This window comes from Orcinus orca, chromosome 11, assembly GCF_937001465.1.
Source record: "Orcinus orca chromosome 11, mOrcOrc1.1, whole genome shotgun sequence".
Lineage (NCBI taxonomy): Eukaryota > Metazoa > Chordata > Mammalia > Artiodactyla > Delphinidae > Orcinus > Orcinus orca.
This window is the reverse complement of record NC_064569.1, coordinates 39,299,825-39,315,961: the sequence shown is the minus strand read 5'-3', so window position 1 is coordinate 39,315,961 and position 16,137 is coordinate 39,299,825. Positions and strand designations below refer to the sequence as shown.

Here is a 16,137-nt window from a genome sequence, read left to right as displayed (position 1 = left end):
AGAACTAAAGCTATGTGGGATTGAAACCAAAAAGCTGGTGATGGGAAAAAGGGAAGGAAAGAGGCATTAGTTACTTCCTGGTATCTATCTAAACCGTCCTAGAAGTTGCCAGAGTTTTTGTTTTTGTTTGGGAGGAAGGGGGGTAGAATTATGAACCATGTGACCAAAGAGAAACAAAGTGAAAGTACAATTTTTGGGGAAAAAAATCTCATTGGAGGACTGAAAAGAGGAAACTAGGAGAAAGAAAGAACAAAACAGTATTAAGATAACCCAAACAACTGGCCAGATTCCAAACAGCAAAAGAGTGAAGAAGGCAAGTCCTATCTGGAATGTTGAGAAAACCAGGTGCCACAGCCCAGGAGATACCATCCTTCCAGGAGGCCTTTGGAATCCATTGTGTGGGCTCATTTTGATTTGTCACACTAACCAGGGTGTTGCCGCCTGGCCAGGGTTGCTAAAATGTCCTCCTAAACCTGGGATAGTCTCACACCGTGAATTGTCCCACCTCATTGGGAAATACTAGGCGGCTCCTGTAACTTAACTTTTAGTTTGTCCACCCGTAAAATAGGGCTAATAATCTATCGCAAAGATTTTCTGTAAAAACGCTTTTCCATAAACGGTATTTATAGTTGTCACTGTAGTTGCCAGTAATAATTACGTGCTATCTAAGGAAGGCCTTAAATTTCTCCGTTGTAAGCCACAGGCCATGATGTCATTAACTACAGTTTCTAGGAAAACCAGCATATTCCAGGAGGACTGCGCCCGCGGAGAGAAAAACCTTTTGAGAACAGCCGGCCCACGAAAAACTCTTCCTCCCGCAGACTCAAATGTTTGGCGAACCACATTGCCCAGCGGCCCCCGCGGCCAGGGGCCGACGCTCTCACCGTGTATTCTGGGATTGGTAGTTTTCAGGCCCTCTCTCTCGGCCTGCGCTGCTCAGCACCAGGAACTCGCCTTCCCAGCTTGCCGCGCGGCCTGGGGAGCAGCCCGGCGACCAGGAAATGGGGAAGATGGCGACTGCTCGGCGACGTTGAGGCCGCGTTGGGCGGTTCGGACTCAAGAGTGGTGAGTCTCGGGTGATGGAAGCGTTTTCCAGGAGCTTGCAGAGAAGGCGAGAGTGAGGGCACAGCGGTGGCTCCTGTCTCCGGGATAAGACGGGAAGAACGCCTCAGGGAAGGGGCACGAGCTTGGAAAGCTCTGGCGGGCAGAAGCGAAAGGGCGCGGGCCCCAGCGGGAGTGTTGGCTCCTGGGGGCACAGGGCAGGTCCCTGGACGATGTTCCAGGTCAGACCTTTTCCCACGCGCACAGCACCTGTGATACCCTCAGTCCGACTTTATTCCTTCATGTTTCGAGTAGCCCTTGCTCCAGCCGAACTGAAACTCTGGTTTTTCTCCCAGAACCAGTCATGCTTTCCCGCCTCTGCGCCTCCTGTATTCTTTCTTTTTCCGGGAATGACTTCTTCCTGGCACCTTCAGTTATACATTTTCAGATTCTACCTATATTTCAGTGCTCAAGAGCTACTTTCTCTACAGTCTTTCCAAATTCCCTTTTACAAGTGAAAGTAAACTTCTTCTTTGAACTCCTGCAATAATTCATTTGAGCCTGCATCTTGCTATGTGTCTCATAACCCTCTTTTGTTTTGTAAGCTTCCTGTGGACAGGATCTTCCTGATTTCCTTTTGTAACTCACACAGCGTCTAGCATGGTGCCTTGCATATAGTGGATGCTTGATTAGTACATAGTTCATTGAATGAAAAAAAGACTCTGCCCCTGCCCTAAAGAACTGAGGAACTCAAAGATGTGGAGGTTTGTGATAAGTGGAACCTATAATAAAAGTTCCCTACGTTTACTTTCTTCTTATTTGCACTTCTCATTCTCTTCTAAGCTCACTCCACTCAGCCTTCTACTCCCTCCATGCCACTGAAACAGCTCTTGTCAAAGGTCGCCAAGCCATCTCTGTTTTTCCAAATGCAAGGGTCACTCCTTTATCTTCTAGTCTTTCTCCACTTGACACAGGTAACCCCTCCCTCCTTGAAACACATTTTTGACTTCTGTGATGCCGTACTTTACTATTTTTTCTTATTTCTCACTGGCTGTTGTTTCTTTCCAGTTTTTCCCCTGGCTCCTCCTGTGTCTGACTTCTAAATGTTACAGTGTTTCGGAGGTCAATCCTGGGTCCTCCTCTAATTTCTTCTTTAACTAGAATGCCTACTTAGGTAATATCACTTAGCGTCCCATGGCTTTAAAAGCAATCTGTATATTGATAACTCAAGTTACTGTCTCCAGACTCTCTCTTGAGTTGCAGAATTACATTTTCAACTGCCTTTCTGGAATCTCCACTTGGTTTTCTTATTGACATCTTACACTCAATATGGTCAAAATGAAACTTTTGATTTCTTCTAAGTCTTTTCCTTCCCCAGTCTCCTCTGGTCACTAATGGCACCGTGAACCATTTACCCAGTTGGTCAGACCGTAAATTTAGGAGTTACATTTGTCTCTCCTCTTTGTTTCCTCCCTTCATCAGTAAGTCCTATCAGCTCTGCCTTCAAAATGTACCCTGAAGCCCTCTACTTCTTTTCATCTCCATTGCCACTTTCCTAGAACAAGCCACTGTCATCTCTTGTGTAGACTACTGTAATAGCATTCTCAGTGGTTCTGTGTCCACTGTTGCCTCCCTACCGTATGTTTTCTTGCAAGTCACCAAAGTAATTCTTTGAAAATGTAAAATAAGACCACATCACTTCCTGTTTATCACCTTTCTAAGGTTCCCACTGCAGTTAGATTAAAATCCAAGTTCCTTTACTCTGGCCTGAAACACATTTCCATGATCTAACCCCTGCCTACGTCCCTGAACTCATCACGGATCAGTCTTCCCCCTTGGTCACTGCCACTGAGCCACATGAGTCTATTTGTTTGGGCCCTGCTGTGCAGCCTGTGGGATCTTAGTTCCCTGGCCAGGGATCAGACCATGCCCCAGCAGTGAAAGCGTTGAATCCTAACCGCTGGACCGCCAAGGAATTCCTCACACGAGTCTATTTTATTTTTTTTACTTATTTTTTATTTTTGTTTTTGACTGCGGTGGGTCTTCGTTGCGGCATGCAGGATCTTCGTTGCGGCACGTGGGCTTCTCTCTAGTTGTGGTGCACGGGCTCCAGAGCGCGTGGGCTCTGTAGTTTGCGGCACACGCGCTCTCTAGTTGAGGCGTGCGGGCTCAGTAGTTGTGACGCACGGGCTTAGTTGCCCCGCAGCATGTGGGATCTTAGTTCCCCGATCGGGGATCGAACCCTCGTCCCCTGCATTGCAGGGCAGATTCTTTACCACTGGACCACCAGGGAAGTCCCACACGAGTCTATTTTTAATTGGCAAACATGCTAAGCTAGTTCTTGCCCCAGTGCCTTACTGTCCCTTCTGCCCAATAAATTCTTCCCCTGATTTTTGCAGACTCTATTTCCCATCATTCAAGTCTCAGCTTACATGTCATCTAAAAAATTCTTTCCAGAGCCTTCTATCTCTTGTTCATACTGCTCCCCATCACGTCACCCTGTTTTACTCTCTTCATTAGCACTCATTACTGTTTGAAATTCTCTTATCTTTCTGCCTAACTGTTGTCTGCTTCACTGGAATTTAAGCATTATGAGATCAGAGACTTTGTTTTGTTTACTGCTGTATCTCTAGTACGCAGAATAGTTTCTGGCACCTACCAGGTACTCAGTGAATATTTGTCGAAAGAATGCTGATGTCCAGGATGCTTTATAGAGAAGATGGCCTTTCCTCTGGATTGTTTTCTTTTTTTCTTTAATAGAAGAGGGCTATTTTATTTTATTTACTTATTTTTATTTTTGGCTGCGTTGGGTCTTCGTTGCGGTGCGCGGGCTTCTTGTTGAGGTGAAGCATGGGCTAGAGCACGGGCTCTAGGCTCATGGACTTCAGTAGCTGTGGCTTGCGGTCTCTAGAGCACAGGCTCAGTAGTTGTGGCCCATGGGCTTAGTTGCTCTGCGGCATGTGGGATCTTCCCAGACCAGGGATTGAACCCGTATCCCCTGCGTTGGCAGGCGGATTCTTAACCGCTGTGCCACCAGGGAAGTCCCTGGATTGTTTTCTTAGGGCTATAAGTGGACGAGACATAAGTATAATTTCCATGTGATATGCATGACGTACTGGCAATTTTGAGGTAAAATGGGTTGTCTCCACCTTTTGAAAGTGCTACTTGTTCATTTTTTTCTCTTCTTTACATACTCTCCCTTCTTAAAAATAAATGGCAGGAATTACATGGGAAAGGGGGATCATAAGCTAAAGCTTAGGGAACTGTTATTTCCTTGGAACCATTTGGGGTTAAAGTAAGTTCTGAAAAATATATCCTGAGGCTTAGGGATGGTGGTGGTGATGATGGTGGAATAGAGGCAGATTCAGACTTGCTGTCTGAATTTAGCACCTGGCTGAAGAAAATTTTGTCTGAAGGACAGTTGACAGTGTGGCATGGTGTTCAATGTCCCCTAGGCTGTATGGGGACAGAACAAATTCCTGCTCAAACTTTTCATGGGACTGGATCATAATCAAGGCTGTGAAAATCTGAGTAGGGAACATGAGTCAGAACGTCTGTGATCTCTAGTTTCTGGTACACTTCTTTCTCCCTCTTCCCCTCCTTCCCTCTCTCCATTCCTCCCTCCCTTATTTTAAATTCTAAAATAATTGTAGGAAGGAAGGAAGTCGTAAAACCAAAGTGTATGGAGTCCTATGTACCCTTCACAAAGTTTTTGCCATTGTATAACTAGAAATACATTTCTTTTAATCTGAGTAAAAGTGAGTTTCTCTGTTTGAATTTAGGTTTCCTTGAGGTGCTGATCATAATCCCAAATCTCTAAGTTAAACTCCTTTTTTCTCTTTTGAGCTTTCTTTGTGAGCTCAAGAGAACTTACCTCCCTTAGATGTATATACGTTGACTGATCCTGGTGGGCTGGCAGACACAATAGACTCCTAAGATAAGCAAAACAAGATGTTTCTAGAGATAGCTAGTATACTATTCATTAACTAACATTTCTTTTAATACTCTTGCAGTCTAATTATAAAAATAAGGTACATTCATTGTATACTTTTGGAAATGAATATATACAAAAAGGAATCCCAGAGAAATAACATAGCATTAATGAATAAGAATGGGCCTCTGGAGCCAGACTGCCTAAAACTCTGACACTTAACACCCGTGTGTCCTTAGGCAAGTTACTTTATACATCTGAGCTTCAGCTTCTTCATCCATGAAGCATGCATACCAATATATCTACCTCAGAGGGTTGTTTTGAGATTAAGTAAATTATTTGTAAAAAGTTTAGAGCAGTACCTAGTACATAATAAATACTCCTCTTACCCATGACAGATGGCAGGAGAGCTGGCTGATAAGAAGGACCGTGAGGCATCACCTTCCAAGGAGGAAAGAAAGCGATCTCGGACTCCTGACAGAGAACGGGATAGAGACCGAGACCGGAAGTCTTCCCCATCTAAAGATAGGAAACGGCATCGTTCAAGGGAAAGGCGTCGAGGAGGCAGCCGTTCTCGTTCCCGTTCCCGTTCCAAGTCCATAGAAAGGTAAAGTAATTTTCTGTTTGTTACGTGAAAAGGGAGTGTACATTTCAAACTCCTTTATTCTTGGTTCCTCTGATGCCTCCATATTAGGGCATTAGTCTTTCATACATTTCTCTTAGTTCTTAAAGGTTAATAGGGAACTTGTAAGATGAAGGTCCAGATGATCAAGGAAGATAGTTCATCTGTTCACATAATCCATGGCCTATCATTGCCACTGATACTTAGCAGTACAGCTCTGAGCTCTTAGACCTTCTTAGAATTCCCTCATAACTTCTTGGGAAACACATTTTCCAATTTGTAAAATATTACTTTGGGGAGAAAAGAGCATGGGAACCTTCTTAGGGCTGCAGTGAAGCAGGATACTCAGGACTCAGGAAGTGTCATGTAATTTCCTAAATGTGCTGTCTTCAGAGAACGCCGGCACAAAGAACGAGAGCGAGATAAGGAGCGTGATCGGAATAAGAAGGACCGAGATCGGGATAAGGATGGGCACAGACGGGACCGCAAGCGATCCAGGTACCTGAGGGAGGGGAGTGGGCTTTAGGGCAACACTCTGGTCGCTTCCTCTCTGCATCTCAGCTGGCTCAGCTTCGGGGGAAAGTAAATTTTCCATAGCGAATCCTGTCGGCAGTTATAGTAGAACTGTCTTTTTTAGAAGGCACACACCTTCTTTAGAAAGGATAACCAGTTAGTGAAGTCACCACTTCTTGAGGGTCAGCTTGTTCTTAGAATTTAGTTTGAAAAGGTTACCAGCCAACAAAACAGCTCCATCGGACCATTCAGTTTTCTAACCAGAATGTACACCATATATTTGTTGGGATAGCTTAATGCACCAGTATCTTGATCTCTTTGTTCTGGAAACTTTTTTTTTTTTTTAATTTGTTTCTTATTTATATTTTGGCTGCGTTGGGTCTTCGTTGCTGTGCGTGGGCTTTCTCTAGTTGCGGCGAGTGGGGGCTACTCTTTGTTGTGGTGCGCCGGCTTCTCATTGCGGTGGCGTCTCTTGTTGCAGAGCACGGGCTCTAGGTGTGTGGGCTTCAGTAGTTGTGGCACGCGGGCTCAGTAGCTGTGGCTCACAGGCTCTAGAGCGCAGGCTCAGTAGTTGTGGCGCATGAGCTTAGTTGCTCCATGGCATGTGAGATCTTCCCGGACCAGGGCTCGAACCCATGTCCCCTGCATTGACAGGGAGATTTTTTTTTTTTTTTTTTTTTTTGGTGGTACGTGGGCCTCTCACTGTTGTGGCCTCTCCCGTTGCGGAGCACAGGCTCTGGACGTTCAGGCTCTGGATGCTCAGGCTCAGTGGCCATGGCTCACAGGCCCAGCCGCTCTGCGGCATGTGGGATCTTCCCGGACCGGGGCACGAACCCATGTCCCCTGCATCGGCAGGCAGACTCTCAACCACTGCGCCACCAGGGAAGCCCCTGGCAGGCGGATTTTTAACCACTGCACCACCAGGGAAGCCCTGGAAACTTTCTATACAAAGTTTTTATTAGGCCCTGAATCTGTAGATTAGAATTCAGGGCAAAGAATAGAATTCTTGCAACAAACACAGTGGGGTTGAGATCTCTTGCATATTAAGCTTATAGCAGGTGTGGGGAAAGATTGCTGGGGCTGGTAGGAAGGAGAGATGAGGAAAGGACATATATAGCAGTATCTGGGAAGGGTGTATGTGGGTGGCCATGTCGGCTAAATTTATTGTGTATTCTCAAGTAATGCAGGATTTTTTTTTTTCTACTGACATGCATATGCTGTTTGGAGGAAATATTTTTTTAATCAAAATATAGTTGATTTACAATATGGGGTTAGTTTCAGGTGTATAGCAAAGTGATCCAGTTTCACGCATATATATGTGTATATATATATACACACACACACACACACGTGTGTATATTTTCTGGTTTTTTTCTATTATAGGATATTACAAGATATTGAATATACTTCCCTGTGCTATACAGTAAATTCTTTTTTTTAAGAAATTTTTTAATTGTATGTTTTTTATTTTTAAAAAAGTTTATTTATTTTTGGCTGCGTTGGGTCTTCGTTGCTGTGCGCGGGCTTTCTCTAATTGCGGCGAGTGGGGTCTACTCTTTGTTGTGGTACGTAGGCTTCTCATTGCCGTGGCTTCTCGTTGTGGAGCACGGGCTCTAGACGCACGGGCTTCAGTAATTGTGGCACGCAGGCTCAGTAGTTGTGGTTCGCGGGTTCTAGAGCACAGGCTCAGTAGTTGTGGCTCGTGGGCTCTAGAGCACAGGCTCAGTAGTTGTAGTGCATGGGCTTAGTTGCTCCGCGACATGTGACATCTTCCCGGATCAGAGCTCGAACCCATGTCCCCTGCATTGGCAGGCAGATTCTTAACCACTGTGCCAGCAGGGAATTCCCTACAGTGAATTCTTGTTGTTTATTTTATATATAGTCATGTGTATTTGTTAATTCCGTACTCCTAATTTAGCCTTCCACGCCCCCCTTCCCCTTTGGTAACCATAAGTTTGTTTTCTGTGTCTGTGAGTTTGTTTCTGTTTTGTAAATAATTCATTTGTATTATTTTTTAGATTCCACGTATAAGTGATACCATATATTTGTCTTTCTCTGTCTGGCTTCACTCAGTGTGATAATCTCTAGGTCCATCCATGTTGCTGCAAATGGTAATATTTCCTTCTTTTTTATGGCTGAGTAATATTTAGAGGAAATAATTTTTGATATCAGTAGTGAAGATCCACTTCCCAGAAGAGAATAGTCTCAGAAAAGGAGATTCAGGTAGAATGGGGCCAAGATAGGGCCATTGTTAGGTTTCAGAGCAGGCAGAGTGACCAGGTCTGCAAAAGGAGCTTCAGGACATGTTGGATGACCGTGGGCCAGTCTTGCTGAGTCGTGGGAAAACTTCCATCCTCTTTTGGCGAGCTCAGTCTGAGCCTCATCCAGGGGCTAGGCTAAGAGTGATACGGCCTTTTCCTGTTCCTTTGCCTTTAAGTTTATCTCCTGGCCGAGGAAAAGATTTTAAATCTCGGAAAGACAGAGACTCTAGGAAGGATGAAGAGGATGAACATGGTGATAAGAAGCCTAAGGTAAAAAGAGGAAGGATTTTTTTCCTCATCTTCCTCTTCAGTTCAAGCCCAACTTTGTTCTTCACAGGGAGAGAGCCTCTATGGACTGAAGTCCTGTGTTTTATCTTCAGGCCCAGCCATTATCCCTGGAGGAACTTCTGGCCAAGAAAAAGGCTGAGGAAGAAGCTGAGGCTAAGGTAAGAGCTTGAAGGTCTGTATTAGTTGGCTAGGGCTGCCATGACAGAACACACGGACTGAGTGACTTAAACAACAGAAATTTATTTTCTCACAGTTCTGGAGGTTAGAAGTCTGAGATCAGATGGGGTTGTTTCTTCTGAGGCTTCTCTCCTTGGCTTGTAGATGGATGTCTTTTCCATATTCACATGCTCTTCCCTCTGTGTGTGTATGCTCCTGGTATCTCTGTGTGGCCAAATTTTCTCTTTTTATAAGGACACAGTCAGATTGGTTTAGGGCCCAACCTTGGAGCCTCAGGTTACCTTAATCACCTCTTTAAAGGCTCTGTCTCCAAATACAGTCACATTCTGAGGTACTGGAGGGTAGGGCTTCAACATGTGAATTTTGAGGGAGACACAGTTTAGCCCGTAACAGGGTCCTGGGCCTATTTATGTTTTCCTTAACATGTTTAATGCCTGAGCAAATATTTTTGGGCTCCCTGCCATCTTGCCATCAGTGGTGTGATTATACCCTGTTCCTAGATCATTGTTTACAGTTGTAATCTGTTTTGTAGCCCAAGTTCCTCTCCAAAGCAGAACGAGAGGCTGAAGCCCTAAAGCGACGGCAGCAGGAGGTGGAGGAGCGGCAGAGGATGCTTGAGGAAGAGAGGAAGAAAAGGAAACAGTTCCAAGACTTGGGCAGGAAAATGTTGGGTTCGTTTTCTTACCCTGTAGCCCCTAGACAGGGTAGGGAAGGGTGGGAATGGGATTGTGGTGTAACTTAGGAGAGCTAGAAAGCTATTTGCTCTGAGTTTGGAAGAAGGAAGGATGGGGCAAGTTTCTGAGAAAAATATCTTTCTGTTAGGTCTCCATTTTGCTTGTATCATAAATCTCCCCCCCCATGTTTTTACTCATTTGGTGTCTGTTGTCTGGATCTCCTCCATGCCCTCTTTTTTCTTCCACTGAGTTCTTCTGCAGCTTTGCTTTCTTTGGTCTACAGAAGACCCTCAGGAACGGGAACGTCGGGAACGCAGGGAGAGGATGGAGCGGGAGACCAATGGAAATGAGGATGAGGAAGGGCGGCAGAAAATCCGGGAGGAGAAGGATAAGAGCAAGGAACTGCATGCCATTAAGGTGCAGGCCTCAGCTCTGTCTTCGTGGCCCCACGCTCCTCACACACTAAGGAGGCTTGCTTGTTGGGCCAGTCTGATCTCTGTATATGAGATTTGGGCCTCCCGTTTGATGGGCTTCGTGTTCTGTGCCCGGGCAGGAGCGTTACCTGGGTGGCATCAAGAAGCGGCGCCGGACGAGGCATCTCAATGACCGCAAGTTTGTCTTTGAGTGGGATGCATCTGAGGACACTTCCATTGACTACAACCCTCTGTGAGTGTCTTCAGGCCTCAGTGCTAGGTCTTTTAAACTAGGCAGTTGCTAGAGAGAACCAGTGACTACAGAGATAGAAGTAAGATAGGCTGGGATGAGGAGATGGGTAAAATAGTAGTTAGCCAGCCCTCTGGGCGATGAAGGACCCTGGCTGGAAGGGGAACTGGTAATGTTGGTAGTCTGCACCTCCATCCTTGTGCTTAGCAGCTCCTTCTCTTTTCCTCTTCCTCTGTCTCAATCCCAGGTACAAAGAACGGCACCAGGTGCAGTTGTTGGGGCGAGGCTTCATTGCAGGCATTGACCTAAAGCAGCAGAAACGAGAGCAGTCACGTTTCTATGGAGACCTAATGGAGAAGAGGCGGACGCTGGAAGAAAAGGAGCAGGAGGAGTGAGTGGGCAGGGCTGCAGGTGGTTGGGCAGAGTGAGTCTACAGGAGGGAGATGGAGGATACGAACCCCTTCATTCCCCATGTCCTGCTCCAGGGCAAGACTCCGCAAACTTCGTAAGAAGGAAGCCAAGCAACGCTGGGATGATAGGCATTGGTCCCAGAAGAAGTTGGATGAGATGACAGACAGGGACTGGCGGATCTTCCGTGAGGACTACAGCATCACCACGAAAGGTGGCAAGATCCCCAATCCCATCCGATCCTGGAAAGACTCTTCTCTGCCTCCACACATCTTGGAGGTCATCGATAAGTGTGGCTACAAGGTATGAAGGAGCAGATTGGCCCAGAAGGCCTTACGTGTTCCCAGATTCTAGGGGGTACGGATTTAATTTGAGAACAGAGAACTTTGTTCCTAGACTGTTCGGTGCCTTCTCTGCCAGTGGGCACCAAGGTGACGTCTCTCAGTTTCTGGTGGAAGTATTGTTTGTTGATTGTGTTTCTTCTCGGGTCCCATTCCTGTTCACTGTGCTTGGTGTCCTCCCGTTGTGCTAGCATATGTGCCCACTCTGTCAGCAGCAGCCCAGGTAGTATAATTTTGCCTGTACACGTTACTGTCTCTGGGTCACTACAGGAGCCGACACCTATCCAGCGTCAGGCAATTCCCATTGGGCTACAGAATCGTGACATCATTGGAGTGGCTGAGACTGGCAGCGGCAAGACAGCAGCCTTCCTCATCCCGTTGCTGGTCTGGATTACCACTCTCCCCAAAATTGACAGGTGACATCAGCTGACACCAGTTGGTGAAAATGGCAAATGAGCATTTGGTTTTCTTTTTGAGTCTATAATCAGAAGCCTTTAGTCTGGGTCAGATATTAGGGAGTAATTGGATCATGATATCAAAGAAGTGTATGATTTTATTGCTGGCAAGGACCACTCCCTGGAGAGCTTGGCTATCGTGGAGTCTGATTTTTAAGAGCAATTGTTACATTCTTTTCCCACCACCCTCCTCATTCCCTTTAGTTGCCCTTAAGAGTGACTTTGTCTTGCTCCTGTTTGTGGTTGGATGAGAACCAAAGCTCATGAAACTGTGGAATGCCCCATTTACCACAGGATCGAAGAGTCAGACCAGGGCCCTTATGCCATCATCCTGGCCCCCACTCGTGAGCTGGCTCAGCAGATTGAGGAAGAGACCATCAAGTTTGGGAAGCCGCTAGGCATCCGCACTGTGGCTGTCATTGGCGGCATCTCCAGAGAAGACCAGGGCTTCAGGCTGCGCATGGGTTGTGAGGTTTGTTCACCTGGCCAGCAGCCAGCCCGCCATTTGGGAGGGCTCTCTGTCTGGGGGCTCTGTTTCTAGTTTCTGCCATAGATGTACAGTAAATGAAGAAAGGGGCTGGTATGTATGTATGTGCTGTTATTTATGGGGGACTTATGCACCAGGGATTGTACTCTGTATATCATTAATTCTCACAACCACCTTAAAGAGAATAGATAACGGTATTTCCATTTTACAGGTGAAGCTGAGAATCAGGTTAATAACTTGCCCAAAGTCACAGCTGGTGATGGGCAGAGCTGAGATTCATATGTGAAGGCTGTGCTCTTAATCGCTCTGAAAGATCATGTTGTTGATTTTGTGTTGCCTTCTTCTTAGGGTAGGGGAGGAGAGCTTTTTACGAGAAGTCTGCTGTAGGAATCAAGTCTTCTGCAGGCTTCTTAGTGTAATCCCTTTATCCAACCCCCTCCATAGTATCGCTTAGTCTCTCTTCCGTCGAAGAAAGTTCTGTTGATGTTGCCTCTTCTGTCTAATCCCTGGACCTTACTCAGAGACCCCATTCATTCCTGAAAAAAAATCCAAGGTAGCAACAAGTGATTTCATGCCACTTCTCAGGAACTTTCACTACCAAACATAACTGGAGGTTGGGGTCAAAGTTCCTTAGCATTGGGGATCTATTGGGTGGATAGTTCACAGAAGAGAGAAGAAAGGGGTACCTGCTGGGGCCACACATGATTCCACTGTACCCCCCAGATAGTGATTGCTACTCCAGGACGTCTGATTGATGTGCTGGAGAACCGCTACCTGGTGCTGAGCCGCTGTACCTATGTGGTTCTGGATGAGGCAGACAGGATGATTGATATGGGCTTCGAGCCAGACGTCCAGAAGATCCTGGAGCACATGCCTGTCAGCAACCAGAAGCCGGACACGGATGAGGCCGAGGACCCTGAGAAGATGTTGGCCAACTTCGAGTCAGGAAAACATAAGTACCGCCAAGTAAGGCTGCTTCCCTAGGCTGGGAAAAGTTGGGCAAGTCGCCAGACCTGCTCCAGGGCCCTTCTTGCCCTAGGCAAGTGCATGTTTCCAGAATGGTGAGGCATGGCTCCCCATGTACAGTCCTCTCACAGTCCTAGAGTGTAGCCTCTTAGCCCTGGAAAAATGATTCCAAACAGTCATGCTACTGCCTGCCACAGGTGCTGGCAAATGCTCTCAGCCCTTCCTGTTCGCATAAGATGTAAAGTACTCTGCTGAACAGGCACTGAGGAAAAGAAGTGGGAAGGCAAAGGACAGTTCTCTCTCTGTCAGGCACTACTTCTGGCAGAACTCACACCATGGCTCATTTTCTGTTCTGCAGCTTGGGCTGCGCTGCCTGTGCTGATGGTGGGATGTGTGATGTGTCTGCCTGGGCCCAGGGCTGAACCTCTTGTTTTCATAGACAGTCATGTTCACGGCCACCATGCCCCCAGCGGTGGAGCGCCTGGCCCGGAGCTATCTTCGGCGACCTGCTGTGGTGTACATTGGCTCTGCCGGCAAGCCCCACGAACGTGTGGAACAGAAGGTCTTCCTCATGTCAGAGTCTGAAAAGAGGTATGGGGGCAGCTGAGCCAGGGGAAACAGAAAGGAGAAGAGGCTTTTTTTAGTGCGAGTGGTGGCTGGAGGGCGACTGTTCTGCCATGTTGAAGAGCTGGGCATTGGAGATCCTGGAATTGGTGTTTGTAGATCAGTGTTGGGCATTCACTTGGAGTGGAGGGTAGTATGCATCTCATTTTTCTCTTCCTCTTCTCTCCAGGAAAAAGCTGCTGGCAATCTTGGAGCAAGGCTTTGATCCCCCCATCATCATTTTTGTCAACCAGAAGAAGGGCTGTGATGTTTTGGCCAAATCCCTGGAGAAGATGGGGGTGTGTCTGGGGGGGGAGAGCAATGCCTGGTCTCTTCGGTGCTGCTTTCTGAAACTAGACGGGCCCCCTAGGCTTCTGCTTTCAGTGCTTACCTATTCTTGAACCTCTCCAACATTTAACAAGCCAGGGTCAGAGGGAAAAGGGTGGTTGATGCGGATAAAGAGGACTTGGTCGATTGCTGTGACTCCCTGTCCATTCCAGCAGTGCCAGCCACAGCTGCCTTGGGTCTTCCTCCAAGTGTGCTGGGGCCAGGGAGAGGTTATGAGACACATCCTGGCAGGATCTGAGGATATGGAGTAGAGTGGGTCAAAGTGTTTCGTGTTTATTTATGTTTGGGAGAGAGGATGGTGTTGTCAGGAGGGAGATGTTAGTGATGAGTGTCCTTTACTCCTGATACTGGTGTTGGAGGGGAAGGGTGTGTCCTTTCCACTCAGGCTTAAACTTCCTTAAATTTCTTGGTCCCTGCTTTCCACCCTCATCTCTTACCCTCATTCTCTCTTTCACTACTTCTCATCTGCCTGGGTCCACATCTCACCCCTGATTGCTTTACCTTTGACCTTGCCCTGTCTGTGTCTCCCCTCACCACCACCCCCAATCTCTCCTATCCCTTTCTTCAGCTCATCTGTTCTCTCCTTACTTCAGTTGCCCTTGTTCTCTTCTGCCTCCTTCCCCTTTCCATCTCCCCTGCTGCTCTCTGCAACCCTCCCTCCTGCTGGTCCACTCCCTCCTAACTTCTGTCTTTCCATGATCCCATTGCTCTTTCTTCACCTCACCATTCTTCCAACAGTACAATGCTTGTACGCTGCATGGTGGAAAAGGCCAGGAGCAGCGAGAGTTTGCACTATCCAACCTCAAGGCTGGGGCCAAGGATATTTTGGTGGCTACAGATGTGGCGGGTCGTGGTATCGACATCCAAGATGTGTCTATGGTTGTCAACTATGATATGGCCAAAAACATTGAAGGTAAGTGCAGGGGAAAGCAGCTTCAATCCAGGTAAAGGGAGATTCCTTGCCCGTTTCTCCTCGAATAGCTCCACTGAGGAGGCTCCTGCTGTCAAGTCTCACAGCTCTGAGCCTAGGGCTGCTTGTCCCAGTGAGAAGAGCTCCTGCCCTGTATCTCTCTTGGGTGTGTTGTCCCAGCTCCTGGGATTGCACTCTGTCTTCTGGGTATGGAGAAGAACGGAGCTGGGCCACTCCGTCTTAATGTGGTAGGATGGCCACCATCAGCAGTGCTAGCGGGCAGAGCACCGTGGGCACTGCAGATTCAGGCAGCGCGAGCTGTGTTTACTGCCCTCAGAGGTGTGGTGGCAAGGATGAAGCCTTTAGAAGTGGAGGCTTCACGCACTGCTCACCAGGGCATCTGGCCTGGCGCCCTGAGTGACATTCCTCCCCCTCCCCAGATTATATCCACCGCATTGGCCGCACGGGACGAGCAGGCAAGAGTGGTGTGGCCATCACCTTCCTCACCAAAGAGGACTCTGCTGTGTTCTATGAGCTGAAGCAAGCCATCCTGGAGAGCCCGGTGTCCTCCTGCCCCCCAGAGCTGGCCAACCACCCCGATGCCCAGCACAAGCCGGGCACCATCCTCACCAAGAAGCGCCGGGAGGAGACCATCTTTGCCTGACACAGCACTCTCCCTGCGGTTCGAGGCTGCGCCCTGGAGCCTGTTCTTCAGGACCCTCACGTCTCTTCCCAGGTCCGCACTCTTATGGGGGCTTAGGAAACAATCAGACTCCCTGGCCCAGACCCTCAGTTCTGAAGGCCTGAGTGTGGGGCTGTAAGAGGAGAGGAAGCTAGGAGGCAAGGAGAACAAATTACCCTAGGTTTTGGCCCAGCCCTGCCCCTCCGGCGGGCTTTGGGATTGCATTGGGCCATCAGCTCTTGCCAGGTATGGGGGCAGCCAATTGGCACTGCCTCCTAGACTGAACAAACCTGGCTGCCAGGCTGGGACTTCTTCGGCACAGACGTGACTGCGTAAGCTGCAGCACCATCGTTGCCCTAGGTGACCCAGGGGATCTGGCACTGAGGAGTATGGATCTTGGACTCTTATTGTCATTTTGACAGCTGTTTGCCCTTTCGGATTATCAAACAAGTGGAGAGCCTTGCTTAGAGTTGTGCATGGCCCCTGTGCCGAGGGGTACTGTGCACTCTAGGCATCCCTCACCCGGGGAATTTTTTAGCAGGTGTGGGGATGGGGAGCTGGCTGAGTCCTTGAAGTCAGAGTGAACTTTCTGTTTTCTATTCTCTGAGAAGAGTTTGTATGTTCTGAGAATAAATACACGAATATTAAGGCTGTGTCTTAGTTCTAGCTAAACTCATCTCCCAGGTCCTCCCTGGTACCACAGAAGACCAGGAGGACAGCATTGGACACAGTGGATTCACTTGGGAGATGAAAGAAAATCAACATTC

General features: G+C 47.7%; 1 protein-coding gene across 1 annotated transcript; it reads left to right on the top strand.

Moving 5' to 3' along the window:
- Positions 1-933: 933 nt before the first annotated feature.
- On the top strand, positions 934-16,018 carry DDX23 (DEAD-box helicase 23). The gene is made up of 17 exons (XM_004274384.4): positions 934-1,065; positions 5,371-5,579; positions 5,988-6,092; positions 8,545-8,638; positions 8,749-8,814; positions 9,366-9,504; positions 9,791-9,924; positions 10,061-10,173; positions 10,418-10,561; positions 10,656-10,881; positions 11,190-11,335; positions 11,669-11,846; positions 12,585-12,827; positions 13,267-13,418; positions 13,621-13,729; positions 14,517-14,691; positions 15,129-16,018. The coding sequence occupies exons 2-17, from the start codon at positions 5,371-5,373 to the stop codon at positions 15,350-15,352; spliced, it is 2,457 nt and encodes an 818-aa protein (XP_004274432.1). The 5' UTR covers positions 934-1,065; the 3' UTR covers positions 15,353-16,018.
- Positions 16,019-16,137: the final 119 nt, after the last annotated feature.

Coding starts and splice junctions, on each gene's coding strand:
- DDX23 (XM_004274384.4), top strand. CDS start 5,371: ATGGCAGGAGAGCTGGCTGATAAGAAGGACCGTGAGGCATCACCTTCC. Junction 8,639..8,748: donor ATGGTGATAAGAAGCCTAAG/GTAAAAAGAGGA, acceptor TTTTATCTTCAG/GCCCAGCCATTATCCCTGGA. Junction 9,925..10,060: donor AGGAACTGCATGCCATTAAG/GTGCAGGCCTCA, acceptor GTGCCCGGGCAG/GAGCGTTACCTGGGTGGCAT.